The 17961-nt window shown below is 51.2% G+C and overlaps 7 protein-coding genes across 7 annotated transcripts; 3 read left to right on the plus strand and 4 right to left on the minus strand.

Annotated features, from left to right (window-relative positions):
* Positions 1-108: 108 nt before the first annotated feature.
* On the minus strand, positions 109-1132 carry BJX68DRAFT_268680 (SDR family NAD(P)-dependent oxidoreductase; the record flags this gene model as incomplete). The annotated part of the gene is made up of 4 exons (XM_071046154.1): positions 109-293; positions 373-671; positions 751-990; positions 1071-1132. 4 exons carry the CDS (start codon positions 1130-1132, stop codon positions 109-111), a joined length of 786 nt encoding a protein of 261 aa, XP_070897293.1.
* A 1915-nt stretch (positions 1133-3047) lies between these two features.
* Positions 3048-6705, minus strand: BJX68DRAFT_268681 (uncharacterized protein; the record flags this gene model as incomplete). Its single annotated transcript, XM_071046155.1, has 3 exons — positions 3048-5035; positions 5084-5728; positions 5793-6705. The coding sequence occupies 3 exons, from the start codon at positions 6703-6705 to the stop codon at positions 3048-3050; spliced, it is 3546 nt and encodes a 1181-aa protein (XP_070897294.1).
* An 814-nt stretch (positions 6706-7519) lies between these two features.
* Positions 7520-8089, minus strand: BJX68DRAFT_268682 (uncharacterized protein; the record flags this gene model as incomplete). The annotated part of the gene is made up of 3 exons (XM_071046156.1): positions 7520-7566; positions 7625-7633; positions 7699-8089. 3 exons carry the CDS (start codon positions 8087-8089, stop codon positions 7520-7522), a joined length of 447 nt encoding a protein of 148 aa, XP_070897295.1.
* Positions 8090-9608: 1519 nt separating this feature from the next.
* Positions 9609-9920, plus strand: BJX68DRAFT_268683 (uncharacterized protein; the record flags this gene model as incomplete). The annotated part of the gene is made up of 1 exon (XM_071046157.1): positions 9609-9920. The coding sequence occupies one exon, from the start codon at positions 9609-9611 to the stop codon at positions 9918-9920; it is 312 nt and encodes a 103-aa protein (XP_070897296.1).
* A 1446-nt stretch (positions 9921-11366) lies between these two features.
* On the plus strand, positions 11367-12573 carry BJX68DRAFT_268684 (uncharacterized protein; the record flags this gene model as incomplete). Its single annotated transcript, XM_071046158.1, has 2 exons — positions 11367-12461; positions 12535-12573. 2 exons carry the CDS (start codon positions 11367-11369, stop codon positions 12571-12573), a joined length of 1134 nt encoding a protein of 377 aa, XP_070897297.1.
* A 2864-nt stretch (positions 12574-15437) lies between these two features.
* On the plus strand, positions 15438-16138 carry aspf13 (allergenic cerato-platanin Asp F13). The gene has a single exon (XM_071040760.1). It carries the CDS (start codon positions 15501-15503, stop codon positions 15987-15989), a length of 489 nt encoding a protein of 162 aa, XP_070897298.1. The 5' UTR covers positions 15438-15500; the 3' UTR covers positions 15990-16138.
* On the minus strand, positions 16056-17790 carry BJX68DRAFT_125386 (PP2C family serine/threonine-protein phosphatase). Its single transcript, XM_071036188.1, has one exon. The coding sequence runs from the start codon at positions 17683-17685 to the stop codon at positions 16123-16125; it is 1563 nt and encodes a 520-aa protein (XP_070897299.1). The 5' UTR covers positions 17686-17790; the 3' UTR covers positions 16056-16122.
* Positions 17791-17961: the final 171 nt, after the last annotated feature.

Raw genomic sequence — 17961 nt, forward strand, 5'->3', positions numbered from 1 at the left:
TTCCTTCCATTCGAAAGAGGAAATGCTGAGTTACTACACAGAACGAATTGCGATCCTAATGCTATATGGTCATGTCATTCCATGTTTCTATCTTCTCACATGTCCAATCTAGTTATAAAGCCCACCATTAGCACACAGAACAGACCCCGTCGTCCACCTCGCATCATCCGTACACAGGAACGCAACGAGCGGAGCAATATCCTCAACCTCACCCACCCGCGGCGCCGCAGGCGTCGCCTCAATCATGGGCTGCATGTCCTTGAGGAACTGTTCATCGGACTGGTACCACTGGTCTGTCGCCGTTGATTCATCAGCAACACGGGAGGAAAAACAGCAGGGGTAGAGAGAGTCCATGTGGTGGGGTTCTCTTACCAGTAGCAACAGGCCCCGGATTCACACAATTGACCGTAACGCCGTGCGAATGGCCGAGCTCCTTGGCCCAGACGCGGGCGAGGGCTTCGTTGGCGGCTTTGGTTGGCGCGTAGACTGTGTGGCCTGCGACGCCGAGGCGCGCAGCGGCAGACGAGACGAAGACAATGCGCCCGCCGCGGGGGAGGTAGGGGAGGGCCGCCTGCGTGAGGAAGATCGGGCCCCGGACGTTGGTGTCGAAATGAGAGGTGTACATTTCCAGCTTGAGGTCCTTGAGGTCGGATTCTTCGCCGAGGGCGGCGCTGGATAATCACCGTCAGTGTCAGGGTAAGTCCCGGTCATTGAGTCATTTAGGGGGGCAATGCAGCTAGTTCAGCGTACTTGTGAACAAGAATATCAATCTTCCCATCCTTGCTAATCCGCAGAGCGGCCTCGATCAGCCGCGGGATCTCCTCGAGGTTCAGCACGCTCGCCTGGCATAGGATCGCCTTGGTTCCTGCCTCCTGCTGTATTTGCTCGACGAGCTTCTCTGCGCGCTGCCTGCTGCCCTCGGAGACATAGTTGACCACGACGTTTGCGCCGCGCTTTGCGAGTTGCAGGGCAATGCCTGCGCCGATGCCTCTGATTCATGTAGCGTTAGACGTTGAGCGTCTTGAATCCAAGCTAGGATGACGTGGATGCGTGTTCGTATATGTACGTACCGCGAAGAGCCGGTGACAATGGCTGTCTTGCCCTGGAGAGAAACGCCGGAGAAATCGGGCATCATGTTAGTCTGGTTCCTATGGGATCGAATAGCGGTTGAAGCAGAAAGGTATGTTGCGGCAAGGTATGTTACAACTACGCAGGCAAGAAGCCGGCGTAAATATATGCAGGCACCAGGTTATGATGAAGTCATCGCTTGCCAAGCAGGCACTCGTAGGTGCGCGATGGGACCCCATTGCGCTGGGCAGATTGGGGTGGGCAACGTTACCAATTCGGGAAGCTCTCCCAACTCAACCCCTCGCAGCAGGTGTCAGCCCCGCCGCTGATTACAATCAATCTCAGGTATTGAATCCATTTCACTTTCCAATTCCGATTTGTAAATGGGCGTCTCTAGAGCTGGCGAGGTAAGCGTCAAGACGCCGCCGCCGGGATAATGTGCTCCTACATATGCCATGACACATTTTTAGCTCTGGCTTTTACAGTACGTGCTGTTTCGAGGTTGCCCAAGCGGCACACTATTTATTTGGAAGAAGGCTGGAATAGTGTGATGCATAAACTAATACTGGAGCCAAAGGGGCCATGGATGTTCGTCCGGGTTCCTGAGGGGTGACCAGGTGGCTGTACCTACGTACTTGATTTTCTACAAGGGTTGATGGCCTTCCCTTTCAGTTTTATTACTAAAAGGATCTTCTAGCTAATACACCTTTTTAGTATTAAAGGTATTACTAGATTAGGTAAAAATAAGATAGGAAATATGAACTATATTTAGTATCTTAATACATTCTTAGTAGAGTAGCTTAACTAGAGCCCTAGTAAGCCTATTAGCTAGTAACTATACTATATATAAGTATCGAGGTAATATTAAGTTATTTGCCCTTAGGGGCCGCCATATCTAGGAACGGGCATGCCTAACTAGGAAATGCTACCTGCCACTACCTAGTGTAAGGCCTTGGAGGATCCCACGTGGTGGTTGATCTCAGGCTTACAAGGTCCCAGTGCGCTACTTAATGGGTTCCAGGGGAATCGCGAGATATCTCGCGATTCATGTTGGTCTTTTGGTAAGACTTTGGAAGGACACGTGACCTGGCACAGCACCTTTACACCTAGTCCCTGTTAGACCCCATACACAACACGTCCATAGTGCGGTGCCTCAGGCACTGCACTAGCGCGCCATAGTTCCCACTTACTAGGAGTATATAACGCACGAATCACGTATTATGGCTGCTAGGCTTCACGTAGCAAAGACTAGTAATTAGTTTAGCTATAATTAATACATATGTATCCCTGTACAGACTTGATTTTCTAGAAGCAATGTAACTTTCCCTATTTGGATGAGGCCGCTTTAATGAGGGCGCTCAGGGATCGCTCACTGAGTATTTCTTGATCCAGACCGAATGGACGCGTGTGTATCCTTCGCATAAAAGCCCGGCTTCGACGCACTGACTACAAAAAGGGGTATTCTTGTCGCACTTATTGATCGCCCCCCCGCGCAGGAGTGTCAGTACAACATGGTCCTTGACCTCGGGGGCTTTTCAGTTTATGCGTTTCTTCCTCCTGCGACATGTCGTGCACCCGCCCTCTTTACTTGGCACACTGACCATGTTGATTGATCCAAGTAAACAATGGGCCAAGCCCGGGTTAGGCACCGGGAGCCAAAAAGAAACGGGAGCTTGTTTTGCAAGCAAGTATGGAGAGCTGTCCAATCGACTCGAAATAATTGAGCGGCGGCTTGCGAAACGAGTTGTGCTCCCACAAGTTGTTCATTTCTTGAGTGGGCCGCGCGGGCCTCGAGACGTATTTAATCTCGACTTGGAGAGCTGAAATTAGCATCTTAGTCGGGGTTTAGCTCTCCGACGGGTCGTTATTGGAGGTATACACAGTTTCAATGGCAGTGGAATTCTATAGATAACACCTACAGTAGCCAAGAATAAGTACCGGGAAAATTTGCTATTTCAGTCAGAAGTGGCTTATCCCACTCATTGGCCGGTGTTCTCAGCAGCGTCTAGCCCCAATTGTGATGATAGGTTCTCGGAAGATATCTCAGCGTGACCTCGAAACACGTTCCACGCGCCTGGAGTGCAACGACACGCTTCCAAATAGTCCCGGTACGCAATCCGTGCCTCGGTAGCTTTCCCTTGCACATGAAGCAGTATTGCAGTCAGGAACATTGTCCGAGTATCAGGCGTGGAAGCGGATAAAGCGGCTATGGGCTGATTATCGCGGGCTTTCTCCAAGATATCCACTGCTTCGTCGACTCGGTTGTCGGCCCAGCATGCAACCGCAAGAGCAACCGCACTCTCCACTGTAGGGGCGTGATCCCATCCCATTGTTTTGACATACCCAGTATGGGCGGCGCGAAATGCGGACTCTGCCTCCGAGAAGCATTTGAGCAGCAGAAAGTGATACCCCACATAAAGCAGGACATCCAGCGTCTTCCCGCTTTCGGGGCCCAGAACCCTCATATAGCCCTCCGCTACTTGTTCAAGAAGCTCCCGTGCGTCCCGTCGTTGCAACGCGACGTGGCTAAACGCTAGCCACATCTTCGTGTTCAGGGCGTTTGTGCTGTCTACGCCGTGCAACTTCTCGTAGATACCCAATAATCCCTGGAAAACCCGGACCGCATCCTCGTGTCTCTTCGCCGTCCAGTAATGCCGTCCGAGGGCGTTCGTGGTTATCAAGGTCAAATAAGCAGTGGGACCTAAATGCACGGCAGACCATTCGATTGCCTGGTGATATAAGTGCTCAGCTTTATCGTGCTGGCGGCGCTTGGCGTATAGTGCAGCGAGGGAGGTTGTCATTATCAAGCAGTCCATATGGGGACGCAGGGCGCCCTGCTCGTCAAAGGCCATTTTAAGAAACAGGGCCTCCATCTCTGTGAAACGCCCGGTGGCGACATAAAGATATCCGAGGCACAGTGCGAGCATTTGTATTTCGTCTTTCTCGACGTGACTTTCACCTGCAAGTTTATGCAGTGTTCCCAGTAGCAAACCCTCCGCATCATCCCAGGCTTTGTGTGTGATGTAGAAAATGGCGAGAGCTTGCGCCGCGAAACGATTATCACTCGGATTGTCCCTGGATCCATTGAATGCCTTTTTCAGGGCCAGCTCTGCCAGATACTTGTCCGTTTTGAGGTGCAAGCTTCCGAGAAGCACTAGGACGCTTATGGTGTGTGTATGCGAAGGTCCGAGAGTCCTGACCACGTATTTGGCTAGTACGGGTGCGAGCTCTCGCAGGGTTTCCTCGTCTTCCTGTCTGTGGAAAAGCGGAATAAGGGATTCCAGTGACAAAACGGGGTCAGGGTCCAATTCATTGCGTTCAATTTTTTGCGATTTCAGCGACTTGATCACTTGACTTGCATGAGGAAGAAGACGCCTTTGCATTTCCCAGGCATCAGGATGATCCTCGGAGGGTATACTCCGAGCGATAGACCTCAGCACGAGGAGCTCTGAATCTCCAATATTGCTGTGGCTAAGGGTATCCTCCGTATCTTCAACCTGGCGTTGATGACGACACCAATCCTGCACAACAGGGTGCATTGAATAGCTGCCGGAGTCTGCTGCCTCGATCAGGCCGAAATTCATCAATTCCGCAACTGTAAGTCTGAACTTGACTTCACTGGAGAGAATCTCAAAGAGCCACGCCGGCTCCTGTCCCTCCGTGCCATTTCGTATCATAGTGTACCAGATGTCTCGGTTGTCATAGCAGGAGAGCAGTAGAAGGAGCTTCGCAGCTGCAGGGCGCCTTTTCTTGACTTCCTCATACGACATTCCCAGTGTCGAACTTAAGGTACCATTCGTGTACTGGCTATCTGGCTCTGTCTCCTGGTTTATAGTATTCCAATCTTCGGATTCGGAGTACATTTCCAGTAGCCCGGCTGGCGTAGTGTTAGACGTCTGCATGAAGGCACGAGCTATTACGAGAGCAAGAGGAAGCCCGCCCAATCGATTTGCAAGGTTGATAAAATCTAGTCTTGTCAGATTATGATTATAGATAGACGTGGAAGGTTGCTTACCCGGCTTGGTTTGGTCTTGCGGCTCTAGTCTTGTACCGTCGCTGCCCATCAACAGCTGGAGAGAGTTACCTGGATCTAACCGTTTCACATGGTACAGTTCACCCAGTCTGACTCTCCGAGCTAGGCCCATATTCCGAGTAGTGATGATAATGGATCCGTGGCATGCAGAAGGCAGATAATCGCTGATTTGGTCAATACAGTCACGCGTTGTGCCTGGCCCCTCAGCAGCGATGTACTGCTCAACATTATCATATATCAAAAGAAACTTTGAATTCCCTTCCCTCGAAAGCCATGTTATGACCGCTCGTGCCTGTTGCTCGATTTCATGGGCATCTGATTGCACCCCACTCGTCGGCAGCTTGGGTAAAGCCGCAGCTAGGGACTGGCAGAGCGTCTCCCTCGTTTTAGCATTTACCCAGATGATGGCAGAATAATCATTTCTATGGGCGATAGCGAAGCGGATAGCAAGTTGGGTTTTCCCAATACCTGCCAGCCCGTGAAGAACTACTACTTTCTGGTCGGTCGAGGTTGTTGGAAGCAGGCGACTTCGCAGATACGCCAGTTCGGAATCTCGCCCAAGGAAGGACCTCCCCACTGGGACCTGTGATAGATCTAAGGGCATGCGATAATTATCTCCTCCTGGAGCTGTATTATGGTTAGCACACTGTTCGCACATATGCTGAAGGGTTGGGGAGAACATCTAGCTGACCTGATCGGGTTGAAATCGCTACAGACTGCTGTGGCACCTCGCTGAGCAGCTCTTTGGCGTAGCCGGCAGCAGTCCCTGCCGCATATCGCTTCCACTGATCACCCTTGGACGAGTCCGCGCAGTCGGATATACCGCGTATGACCAGGCAGGGCAGGATGTCCATCACCCCAGCTGCTTCCATCTCGACACATATCACATCGTGGATTTGTGCAAGCCAGTCTCTCATTGCGGGGTCTCTGATAACTCGGTTGCCCGACGCTATCGCGCCGTAATGCACTCGTGGGTTTTCTCGCGGCCTTCGCTCAAAGGGCACTTTGTGCTCTTGCTGCGTACCACCACAATCTCGGACCTCTTCGGCGCAGGAAGCCAGCCCCCAGTCGCGCAGCGCCGGGTTGTCGCAAACCATCTTTTCAAGAGTTTCCCGTATACTGTTCTTACCATCTATAGAATGCCGAGCTGCAAGATTGCCAACCGCACTCAAAAGCACAGCGGGCGGTTTATTCAGAGACCGCGTAATCTGGAACCGGTCGTCCAGCTGTTTTCCAAAGTCGTACTGCAGAACTCCTCCGAGGCCATTCCCAGGGACACTCACGGCGACGTCGCCAACCCGGATATCGTACCGAGGGTTGAACACTGCGCCCCCAATGCCGACCAACAGCCCTATTCTCACGTTTCTGAATGTGCGGCGGAGACTGGTTACAGTGCTTGAGGCACTATCCGTACCGTAGATGCCTTCGGGTAGACAACAGATCACGATGTTGTGTTTACCGATACTTCCTAGAGTGTACTTGTTCGAATCTTCAGGTGTCTCACATAAGGTACTATCATGCTGCCAGTCAAGCATGGACTTCGCGACGACAAGTTCGTCAGTAAGGGCGCAAAGCCACGCGATTGTGTACTTATCGGCGGCCATCGTGCCCTGGCGGAGGGGCAGCTGCCGTTGAGATGAATGGTATCACGAAACGAGGTAAATATATATATATATATATATATATATATATAAATAGAGAGGTAGAGCCCTCAAGGTACGTTCGTACGTTGCACGGTTGCGAATGCATGAACGAGGAAGTGGCGGCTGCCTGGTTGAGAAACAAGAACATGAAGCAGCGAAAGGCGAGGCAAGGCAGAATCGTCTCAACTTCCAAGCAGCGGTGAGAGAATCCCTGCAACAGCCCGTAAGATATTTATCTAGTAATTAACTAACTACGCCGAACATGGTGCGATCTCTCATGGTTGGCCAGATTTAGCGCCTCTTGCCTGACGAATAATCAAAAGGGCCTAAGCGCCCAGAGCGCGCTTTCTTGTGTTTTAACTACCCACTGAATACAGCCTGCGAAGTCAGATAGACGAACGGCAATTCCATCCATCGGCCGGAAACCATAGTCCCTGGTAAAACGGAGGTAGGGGTTTCCAAGAGCCAAAGAAGGACAAGCCTGTAGTCGAAACAGGAGGCTTCACAGACTTTCGCCTCAATTGCATCAAGAGAGTTGAGAGGAGAGAGGAGGGCGTTGAGGAGACAAAGAGGGAGAGTTGGACGTGGGACATCATTTTCCTGGTTTGGGCTGAGGCTCCTTTGGTTCAGTAATGAAGCCAGTGCACATAAGCCCTGGTATGAATCTGGCATAAATCCTCCGCCCTCGGTTTACAGAGGTTCAATCCCGCCGGTGCTGAGACTCCGCACCAGGTAGTTATTCTCAAACCTGGAACACGACCGCCTTCGTCGGAATTTAGTCCTCCAAGCAAGTGTTCTTCGAGTGTTCGAGGCGCATCTTCTCTATTCGAATGTTCGTTGAAGATCGGCAGTTTCTACATGACTGTACATAGCAATGTACCTGCAAGAGCTGATAAGTTGGTGTTAGATCGCAATCAGACGTCAGCCAGAATCGCATAGGACGGGTAACCATACCTCCAACAACACTGGTTGTGATAGCCCCAGCAGCGCCGCTGGCCAGCCCATGAAAAATTGTCCCTGCCACATCCTTGAGCCTGTCGCGCGTACGTTTTGAGTCGGAAATCTCCTGGCTCGCGGTGTTTACAATCTCCTCGTGCGCATGGAAATCGCCTTCGTCACTGGAGGACCATTGCGAGGAGCTCGAGTCTGGTTTAATCTGATGGATCGACTCTTTGAACTCTTGTAGCTCTTCCTCCTTCTCGGCGATCTTCTCTCGGAGCTCCTTATCCAAAACCTGGATCTTCTTTATCCAAGTCTCTCGCTCCTGTATAATGATAGTACAACACAAGCCCGTACTGCTTATCCCCAATGACACCCTGTCCGCCTGGTCCGTAGATATGTTCATGGGATGCAAGTAACGTTGTCTCGCCGCTTTTAAGGCACGAGCGGCCGCTCTTGTCTACCTATATAGATGTTAGCCGAGTATAAACCACGCAAAGGCTGGCTGCAGCGGAAAAAGATGCGCATTTATATGTACTCAAGATAAAAAAAAAAAAAGAAAAGAAAGAACGAACGAACGAAGAGGAAGGACAGAAGTCAAACGTACAAAACCACCAGAACTAGACTTAGACCAACACACGACAATCCAATACTCATCGCCCTACACGGGCAACCCCTTCTTATAACCGTAATTGCTCTTTTGATGGTCTAATTAATAGGGAAATTTAGAGTAATCAGGCACTCCTTACTTGAGAGTGAGTAGCCTAGAATACTAGATAGGGAGTACTTTATAAGAGGAAATAGTTTTAAGATATTACCTCTTTTTTAATAAAATTAATAAAGAATATAGCTAGGGCACCAGAGTTTTCTAAGACCTATAAGGATCCCTAGAGCTAGTTTAGGTTTCCTAGGATCTACGACTTTACTCTACTACCATATATAAGGTTAGAGTAACCTTCCACTCAATCCAGTAGTGAATACAGGTTGGTGGATCCTCACCATACGCCTCCCCTTCCACCTAATTTCCGTATTAGAGTAGTGGAAGTTTATCTATTCAGGAGATGTTCAAGTGAGGAGCAAGGTCTTAAAGGGGAGATAGAGGATTAGTGTCAATAAAGCTAAGTTTAGATAGGGAGAAGGGAAGTAAAGTTTCTAGGGGTGTGTGTATATTATGGCGACTTGTCCCATTAGTTACCATGACACGTATTGATAAGCACCGTCATCATTTTCAGGGCTGTGTGGGCTCGGCCTTATTGTTCTTAGCGGTACGGGACTCCTGTAGTTAGCAATATCTGGTCAAGCGTCACACCCTAGACTGCCTCAACAGCCGTTGCTTACCAGCAGCAACAGCTGCAGGCGAATAGCAAAGATCTTAGCCACACAGATGTTCTATTCTATCTCATTAGATAATATGAAATGTACTGTGCGTGACCACCTGCTGTATGAGCTGCAAGGCACAGATACGTGGATGATAGACAGGGGAAGTTGATGACACACGGCGTCCGTGGAGGGACCACGAACAGGAGTTTCCTGGTTCCCCGAAGGCGGTTCCATCGCTTTCCATGGAGATCTTCCGTGGTTATGCACGGCTGGCTTGATACATGATTCCATAATAGTGATCTACATACATAACAAATGGGTTCCATTTGCCCTCTCGAGGATGGACGGATGAGATATTTCCATTGAGAGAGCTGGCTGAGATCTCACGGCGCATAACGTCGGTTAGAATGCTCTTATACTCCGTAATTAGATCAACCAGCTCGTCATTGCGGACGTCCCACTTCTGGCTGACTGATCTAAACCACTGACGGTGTCCGTAGCTATTGAAATGGGAGCTGAAAGAATACGAAGAGGGGTTTCGCTCGAATCGGAGCCCCGTGATCCATACGGCTTTCGCGTTGCGCCACAGCGGGCAACCCTTCATGATGAGAATTGGGATTGATGGCCATCTAGAGAGGAAGAGAGACCGGCTCCGTGAAAAGAAAGCGCGGTGGTTCCGGTTCCCCAGTCCGGTCGACCCCGACCAGGGAAAGAGCGATACTCTGGTTGACCCCAAGTCGGTCTTGGAACGAGACCGTCCCCTTGATTTGCTTGCTATGGGGCTGCCCAGCGCAATGGAGCGGGAGAATCTTCTCAACGTCCCCGTGGAAATCCCAGAGGCTCTTCCCGGGTCTTTCTCTGCCGAGAGCGAGGCGACAACAACCACTTTGAGGCCGGAGACGCCGCTACCCGTTTAAAGAAGCCTACTGACTCATATAGAGCCGCATGCTCGCTTGAACGACCGGTCTCCACAAAGGACACTCGCTCATGAACCGACGCCAGCAATTCTACTCTCTCCAGATGATACCCCTTCAACGGGTGCCCGAGCGCCTTCGTCTCTGCCCGATTTCTCCTCATCAGCGACACTAGTCGATACCCCACGAGGCTCATTCAACTCAATGTCTCGTGAGCCTCCATCGCTATCCTCCAGAGTGCCGTTGACTCTTTCAGCGGCACCCTGCTACACCCCCCAACCTGGAAACAGCCGCCACCACCGCTCGCCCCGTTAGAGATACCGCGGACAAAACAAACGGCCCCTGTGGCGGATCAGGTCGCGCTGGATGTCCTCTCCCGATATCCCCTTCTTGTCTCTTTTCTACAGATAATCGCCTGGGTGGTAGATCTTCTTTACCGCGCTCGCACGTCTGTAGTTTCGTTCATGATAACCACTCCGATGAATAACCACGTGAGTGGAGACGCACAACGCGCTGCAAACTCAGTGTATCCCAAGAAATGGCACCAAGAATAGTCTAGAACTTTCCAATGCATCGTCTGTTCTTGGAAAAACTCTTCCAAAATTTGCCTTTTTTGTAAGCGCCGCAGGACGAGATGCTTCAGTCACGGCGCTTGAACAAAGAACTCAGGCTCAGTGTTCGACTTTAACAAGTGATTGAAACCTCCGACGGCGCGAGAAACCCAACCAGATTGACAATCGACTCCAACCCAGAAAAACGCCAATATCACTGGTTCTTCCCTGAGCCCTTTCCACGCGGTATATGGGCGCCACGTACCACTTCCCATTGGTTTTCTCGCGCATATCGCTTGGGGCTGAGCGTTTCGCCCTCTTCTGGCCCTGCTACTGCTTCGATAAGGATACCGCGCTGCGAACGGATAGTCCATACTGGTCTTGACGGAATTCGAGGGATACAACCTTACCAGAAGATAGTGTTCGTTTCCAAGCCTCATCTGCAGAATTCTCCAGGCAGGGCATCTAATTTTTCCTGACCGTTTTCTGTCATGTTCAGCCAGCCACGCGCGGCTGAAGCACGGAGATAATCCCAGCAGAGACCGGCGAATGGCTAAGCGTGTAACACGACAGGGGGTGGTACAAGATGCAGAGCTCGAGATAGCGATTGGATGTTATCAAAGATGTTTGCTGCATCCTTGCCTCCGAGACTTCCTGTTGTTCATCGTAGCCGGACAGTGCGTTCTTCACGGAAGATGATGGTGGACTGAGCGGTAGCAACCCAGAGCCTCGCGCTGTTGGTATATAGGCTCGTTTCCTGCCACCTTTTCGCAGCCACTCCTCCCTCACTTCGAGTAAAGACGAGGTAGAGCTCCCAGTCTTGGCATTTCCAGCCTCGTCTCGTATCCTTACGGAGTACGTGTAATAAATCATCCACATACACACACCATCAGCAATGATGACGCTCATGCATCCCCTCCTCACCAAAATAACCACCCTCCTCATCTTCTTCCCCCACCCAACCCTCCAAATAACCGAATACGTCCCCGACCCAGCCTCCTGCTCGATCCTCGGCGACGGCGACGTCTACGGCATCGGCGTCCGCCTCGGCTACTACTTCGCCTGGGCATCAGGCCTCCTCGCCGTCGCCTTTGACAATAGCTCCGCCGTCCGCGACGCCCGCAAGGGCGTGTCCGTGATCAGCCTTGCCATCTTCGCCATCCTCATCCGAAACACACTCAACGGCTCCTTTGCGATTCTAGAGTGGTCGCTCGTTGTCCCCATGGTTATGTGGGCGCCCTTCCTGATTCTGTTACCTAGAAGTCTAGTCGATACCCAGGATCGCGCGGGCGCGGCGCTTTTCATGTGTGTGATGGGGCTCGTGATGCTTGTGCAGCCCTGGGTGTGGTTTTCGAGGACGCAGCAGGGGAGGCGGGAGGGGTGTGAGGCGCGGACGTTCCTGTATGCGTACTTTGATCTGTTTAATGAGCATTATATTGGCTTTCAAAGGTTTATGGCTGTGATGTATTGTCTCGGTGGGTGTCTTTTGGTAGGTTGGGCGTTTGTCAGGTTTGCGGCGGGGTTGGATGCACGTTCTGAGGATTCAAACTCGGAGGGGTTACAGGAGGGGGAAGCCAGAGTTGAGGGGCAGGAGAGTGGTGGTGGTGGTGGTGATGGTGATGGTCAGCAACAGCAGCAACAGCAAAACGCAAGCGCCGCAGCCTTCGACCTCCCCTACGATGAGTCCGACCGGTTCGACCGCTGGTTCTTCCGGATCTTCTTCATTATTTTTTTCGGGCCCGCGGGGATCATGACCATTATTTTTGGGGAGAGGATCTTGGCTGGGAATGACGTTGATCTCAGTGGTTCGCCGATTGGAAGCTCGAGTCAGTTGATTCCGCTGATTGTTGGGTTGACGGGGCTTATCTCGACGGTTTGGTCGGTTGCGTTTGGGGTGTATCAGAGGCATGTTCGTCGGAAGGAGAGTCAGGGCCAGGGACAGGCTGGATCGGATGGTCAGGCTGAGGCCGCAAATGGATCAATCACTGGACGGGTAAGTGGAAGCTTGAGGAGGAGTGGTGAGTCGCAAGGGGGCGCAGATCAAGTGTGAAATATCATTGATGTAGAGGACACATGGGCCGCATCTGTCCAAGAGCTTGGTCTAGATCACTGACTATTCCGTTAGAAACAGAGAAGAGCAAAGACTAGAAACAGTTGATGAGTTCTGATGCTTATGCATAGTTCTCCTTTCCCTCCTCGCAGTCCATAATAACTCAGCTCAACCCAACCCAATGACAGAGTTTATGTAGCTTAGTAAGGCTGATAATTAGATGTATAGTTAAATTGAACACGGTCCTTCAAAGCTGTACTGTTATGTATTGCATGTGAAGAAACTTCCTCTGAGTATGGTTTCACCCCTTATTTAGAAGCAGGTGGGCCACTAGAGCATACTCACTAAGTCCTTGGTTGTGGGTCTATAAGACAATCCTCTCTTGTATAAAGGTCAGAGTGATTTCGTGACAGACTATACACACATGATGTCAGAGAGCAAAACAACCTGATTCAAAGGTGGACGAGCCTTGTTAAATAAAGATATCTGAATTCATGCTGTCATGGTGGTATCCCAAGCGGGAAGTGCCCCTAGCCAATGGCGGCCCCACCAGTGGAAGGGCCCAAACCCTATGTATCCCATAAACACCCAAGAAACTCACGCAAGCACCTTATTCAAGGACTCCTAGACTTAAATAGTAATTAACGCAACCCAAATTATTAGAAGAAGAACGTGGAATAGTAAAACCCATACTACTAGTAAGGGTACCAGCCAGATTACTACTAGAGAGGTATAGAAGCTTATCTATGAGCTTAAAGATATTATTAACTACTAAACCAAGCTTATTAAATCAACTAAATCTAAGTTAAGAGGAGGTTAAGCGCGACTAGAATATCCTACGCGAATAGAATAAAAGGCTACATGAGGAAGTCATAGCCCTTTAAATATAGATTAAAACCACCCCACCTACATCCCTAACTAGATCATGGGCCGTAGTCATAGCCAATAGTAGTAATAAGGCCCCATAACTAAGCTACTAATAAAGGATGGCTCATGCGTGATATTAATCTTTCTTCTTTAATGCTGGTTCCTGTAGTATCAATTTGACAGTATAAATAACCTGCTTATTTCCACTGCTTGGAGATTTATTCTGACAGGCCAAAATACAAGACTGTGAAATGTATCCCCGGGCTTTATAGACTATATAATAGAGAGTAGGTCGCTTGCTATCTTGGATGTTTGTGTATAGACGTATTTAACACTACCATGATTTGTGGCCATGACAAGGGTCTCATTAGTTAGCGTATTAATAGGCTTGCAATGCTCCCTGTTTCTATATCTAAGTCTTTATTACGCGCACTCCTAGTAAGCACTAAAATCCAACATCAGGCACCTGATTTCACGTTGATGGAAGGGGACAGAAAGGTACCCCAGGCAGGTTTGACACTTATCATACGGAAGCGGTAGTATGACATACTCTCCCTTCCAGGCTCTTCATGGATGAGATCCCTGGCATTGATCAGCACTATGTGAGATTGGAGTAAAAACCACAATAACAAGGTGCGTGCTACTCTTGGGCGTCAAGCAAGCATAGATCATGTCCTCAAAGAGTATCGTTCGCTTCCAGCAAAGCCCTCTCATGTGGAAATTAATGTCCACAGGAGTATAGGCATGACGGGCGCCCGGGCATTATGAGGCGGAGCCCTAATTCGTGCATCAGCAGGATTAACTTGGGGCAGCGTACGGCTTATCTATATATAATTCATGGTCAAGCTATTACAATAATTTCCCTGGCCTCTTAGTTTCCTTTAGTGAGCTGCTTGATTATCTTAGTGAAAGCATAAGGGGCGCATTATTACATCGTGCAAATCTGACAACTCAAGTAGAAGAGGGGTCTACAAGTCTAAGAATTCATATCTTGAGATGACAGAGCGCGCTACGGCTCCAGGAGAGAACTCAGCCATGACCAAACATTCAGATGTGTGTCAGATGGATGTAGGAATAATAAAGCCATCTAGCTAGGGAATCACTGGATATAGCTAAATATCATGAAAGAAGACATGTGTGCTAGAACCTTCCATGGAAGACAAAGGAGTGATAGGCGGGGCTTCCAACATGAGAGAACTTGAGATTAGTCCCATGGTCTTGAATTGCCACTACCTATCAATCTTGCCCTATTTGATCGGTGTGGTAAGTGATATCATGGGTACTTGATTTCCTAAAATACTGTGGCAACAAATAAATATGACACTATCCCTGCGTGCTGTGTGACCAAGTACATACAGAGTACTGTAAGGTCAATCACGTGGCTGTCCTTGTAAACGCAGCAGCAACATTCTCTTACCTGATTTTCAGCTGATGTTTTTGTTGCCCTTCTACCTCAAAAGCGACTCTTAAAAATCAACATGGCCAGCAGCAGTATCTGTCTTATCCCGCTGCACCGGCCGCCTGATATCTGACTCCAGCAGCATCATGCATGTCTCGCTCCCCCACTATTCTTCGTCGATCACAGCCGCTATTTGGCTAGCCCGCGCCCCAAAATAAGCATGTCTCATCCGACATCCGAGCGCCGCCTCCCGACTGGGCTGCGCCCGCCTGCACGCCAACACTGCCCCAATGCTCCCCAGTGCCGACCGCGTCGATCATACTCCGATCCAGACGCAGTGTCTCACTTGCTCGGCGCTGTCATTGATCGTGTTTCTGGCACGGACGGACTGGCCGTATCTCACCCCGCTTGGGTTCTATTTTGGCTGTGCTCGCGGAGATTTTGGTCTCGTCATGAGATGGGGTTGCACAGTCAGGCGGCTGGACTGCATATGCGGGTTTCCTCGGGTTTCGGTGCAGAGTACAGTGCAATGCTGGTGGAGGGGGATCAGGCGATGAGGTGGTATTCTCGGGATTTCTTTCTGGTGGGAGGCCTGGGTGGTGAAGGGGTATAAATACCTTCGTTTGTCCGGTTGATTCTGCTCTTCATCGACATCCTCATCTTCATCATCAGCTCTACAACTACGAGAACAACCAACAACTCCAAACAACCACAAAATGAAGCTCACCACCACCCTCCTCTCCCTCCTCCCCGCCCTCACCCTCGCGGCCCCCTCCTCCAACCCCAACCTCGCCGCCCGCCAACTCCCATCCGGCACCTCAACCCTCTCCTACGACCCGAAATTCGACGTGGGCGCCACCTCCCTCAACACCGTCGCCTGCTCCGACGGCGACTTCGGCCTCGTAACAGAAGGCTACACCACCTTTGGCTCTCTCCCCTCATTCTTCCGCATCGGCGGCGCGCCCACGATCGCCGGGTGGGGCTCCAACAAGTGCGGAGCGTGCTACCAGATTCAGTATACGTCTGCGGCGGGGGCCACGAATTCCATGTTTGTTACGGCTGTTGATGCGGCGCCGGGGGGGTTTAATGTCGGTGTGCAGGCGATGAATCAGCTTACGGGGAACCGGGCGGAGGAGCTGGGCAGGGTGAATGTTGTTTGGACGGAGGTTGCGAGGGAGAATTGCGGGTTGAAGAATCGGCCTTAGATTGATGGTCCTGGGAATGTTTCTGCTGCGGGTGGTGGTAATGTCTGATGCCTGGGACGAGGCTGCTCGATGCTCGCGCGATAATGTCTTTTGGGTTCTTGCTACATAGATGGATACTGCCTAATCACGATCTCTATTTTCTATCCGCATCCCCATCTCTCGTAGTATCCTTACTCCCAACCAAATTCCCCGTATTGAAAAACACGACTTGCACCGTCATATCATCCCTCACCCTCCTCGAATGCGGCGCCTCAAATGCCAGCCGTCCGGCGATCAGCTCATGGTGACTCCCCCCAAACGCATTCCGCATAAGATGCACAGCGGCATTCTCATCCTGGACCGTCGTCCTCTCCTCCGCAAACCTCCACGTAACCCCCTTAGCAAACTGCCCAAAATCAAACAGCCCTTCCACCCTCTTTCCCCTATCCACTCTCCCCTCCTTCCGCCCAGTGAACTGCGCATCCAACCAAACCCCCACAAGCTCCGAGGCCTGCTGGCTCGAAACCATATCCCACAGCCCATCCGTGGCAAGTATCAAAACGCTCGCTCGCCCAGGCTCAAGCTTCGTACTCGTAACCACGGGCTCCGCGGTGATATATGGCGGCGTCTGCACTTGATATTTCGGATTTAACAGCCCCGGCCCCCCGAATCGGGTCTGTAGCTCCTGCTGCACCTTCACGGGCCACTTCCACTGCCCGTCGCCAAAGGCCCGCGAGACCATCAGTCCCAGCACGCGGCCGCCTTGCACGATGGAGGATTCGCCCGGGTGTTCGCCGTTTACTCGAGATATCTCGGCCTCGTTCGAACCTGTTTGGTCGGTTGAGAGCGGCGTCGCGGTCCAGGTGCCGTCGGCGGATTGTTGGGCGAGGACAGCGCGCGAGTCGCCCGTGCACGCGACGTGGAGGGTGCTCGTTTCTGGATCAAAAAGAGTAAGAAGAGCACAGGAGCCCGCGAAAGCAGGCTGCATCTTCCGGATCTTCGTCGCGAGGGGTTCCGTATTCGATGGTTCTGCAGCAGACAGCGCCGTGGTGAAAATCTCCTCGTCGAGATCGACAAAGGCGCGGGAGATCGCGCGCTGAATCGCCTCGTCAATGATCCGTGCTCCTTTATTTAGCGGCTGTAATGCACGAAGTCGACGCGATACGGAGCCTAAGAGATCGCGAGCCAGCACGTCGGCTGTTTGTGGGCCGAGATGGCCGTCGAAGACGCCCCATGCCATCCAGTGGCTTTCATTGCCATTCCAGTGGCTGGAATCATGGCTCGATGGAAACTTGATTGGCGAGGGAAACTGCCCATGCACGAACTGGTCCTCACACGGCGAATTCGACGCAACCTGTGCGCCGTCGTAGCGATCCACGCCGGGGATGGTGCGGACGATATACGAGTATGCATCTCTCGAGAGGATGGCTGTGACTTGTTCTGGTGACAGACCAGTTCCTGGAAGCGGCGTGGTTCCGGGGTCGAGACTTGGCACGGAGTCCTCCGGGGTTGATTTTGATGTTATGAGCCACCAGAGGCCTGTTGAGCTGATTAGGCCTGTGGTTATCGCAGTGTATTTTATTGATCTTGAACTCGGGTGTTGGAGCGGGCGGTTCGTTGAGTAATGCTTGGTTCCTTGACTGCGGAAGCCGTTGGTGGGCAGTGGTGGCACGCGACATGGACGCGTTTGGAGAGATCTGGGTATGAACTTGAACATTGTAGCTCCTGGTAGATAAATTTATAGATCTCTGACGTCTTGGCTAACAGACGACCGGGCTAGAATTCCTGATTTCTCAAGGTTTACCCCGCTGGTCACTGGAGCAAGTGGGGTGCAAACGATCGTAAGGCTGGACAGGGGGTCAAGGGGGGTGAGCACGCACACGTGACATGAGTTGTCACTACAGTCACCCAACCCCAAGCTTCAAGAAAAGGCTCTCGTACAAACCTATTGAATGCGAATCTCAAGTTTCCTATTCAGCAGTATCTGAAAAAA

This window comes from Aspergillus pseudodeflectus (genome assembly GCF_044049435.1).
Source record: "Aspergillus pseudodeflectus strain CBS 756.74 chromosome Unknown BJX68scaffold_32, whole genome shotgun sequence".
Lineage (NCBI taxonomy): Eukaryota > Fungi > Ascomycota > Eurotiomycetes > Eurotiales > Aspergillaceae > Aspergillus > Aspergillus pseudodeflectus.

What these genes read in the sequence shown, in the direction of transcription:
- aspf13 (XM_071040760.1), top strand. Translation starts at nt 15,501, where the DNA reads ATGAAGCTCACCACCACCCTCCTCTCCCTCCTCCCCGCCCTCACCCTC.
- BJX68DRAFT_125386 (XM_071036188.1), bottom strand. Translation starts at nt 17,685, where the DNA reads ATGTTCAAGTTCATACCCAGATCTCTCCAAACGCGTCCATGTCGCGTG.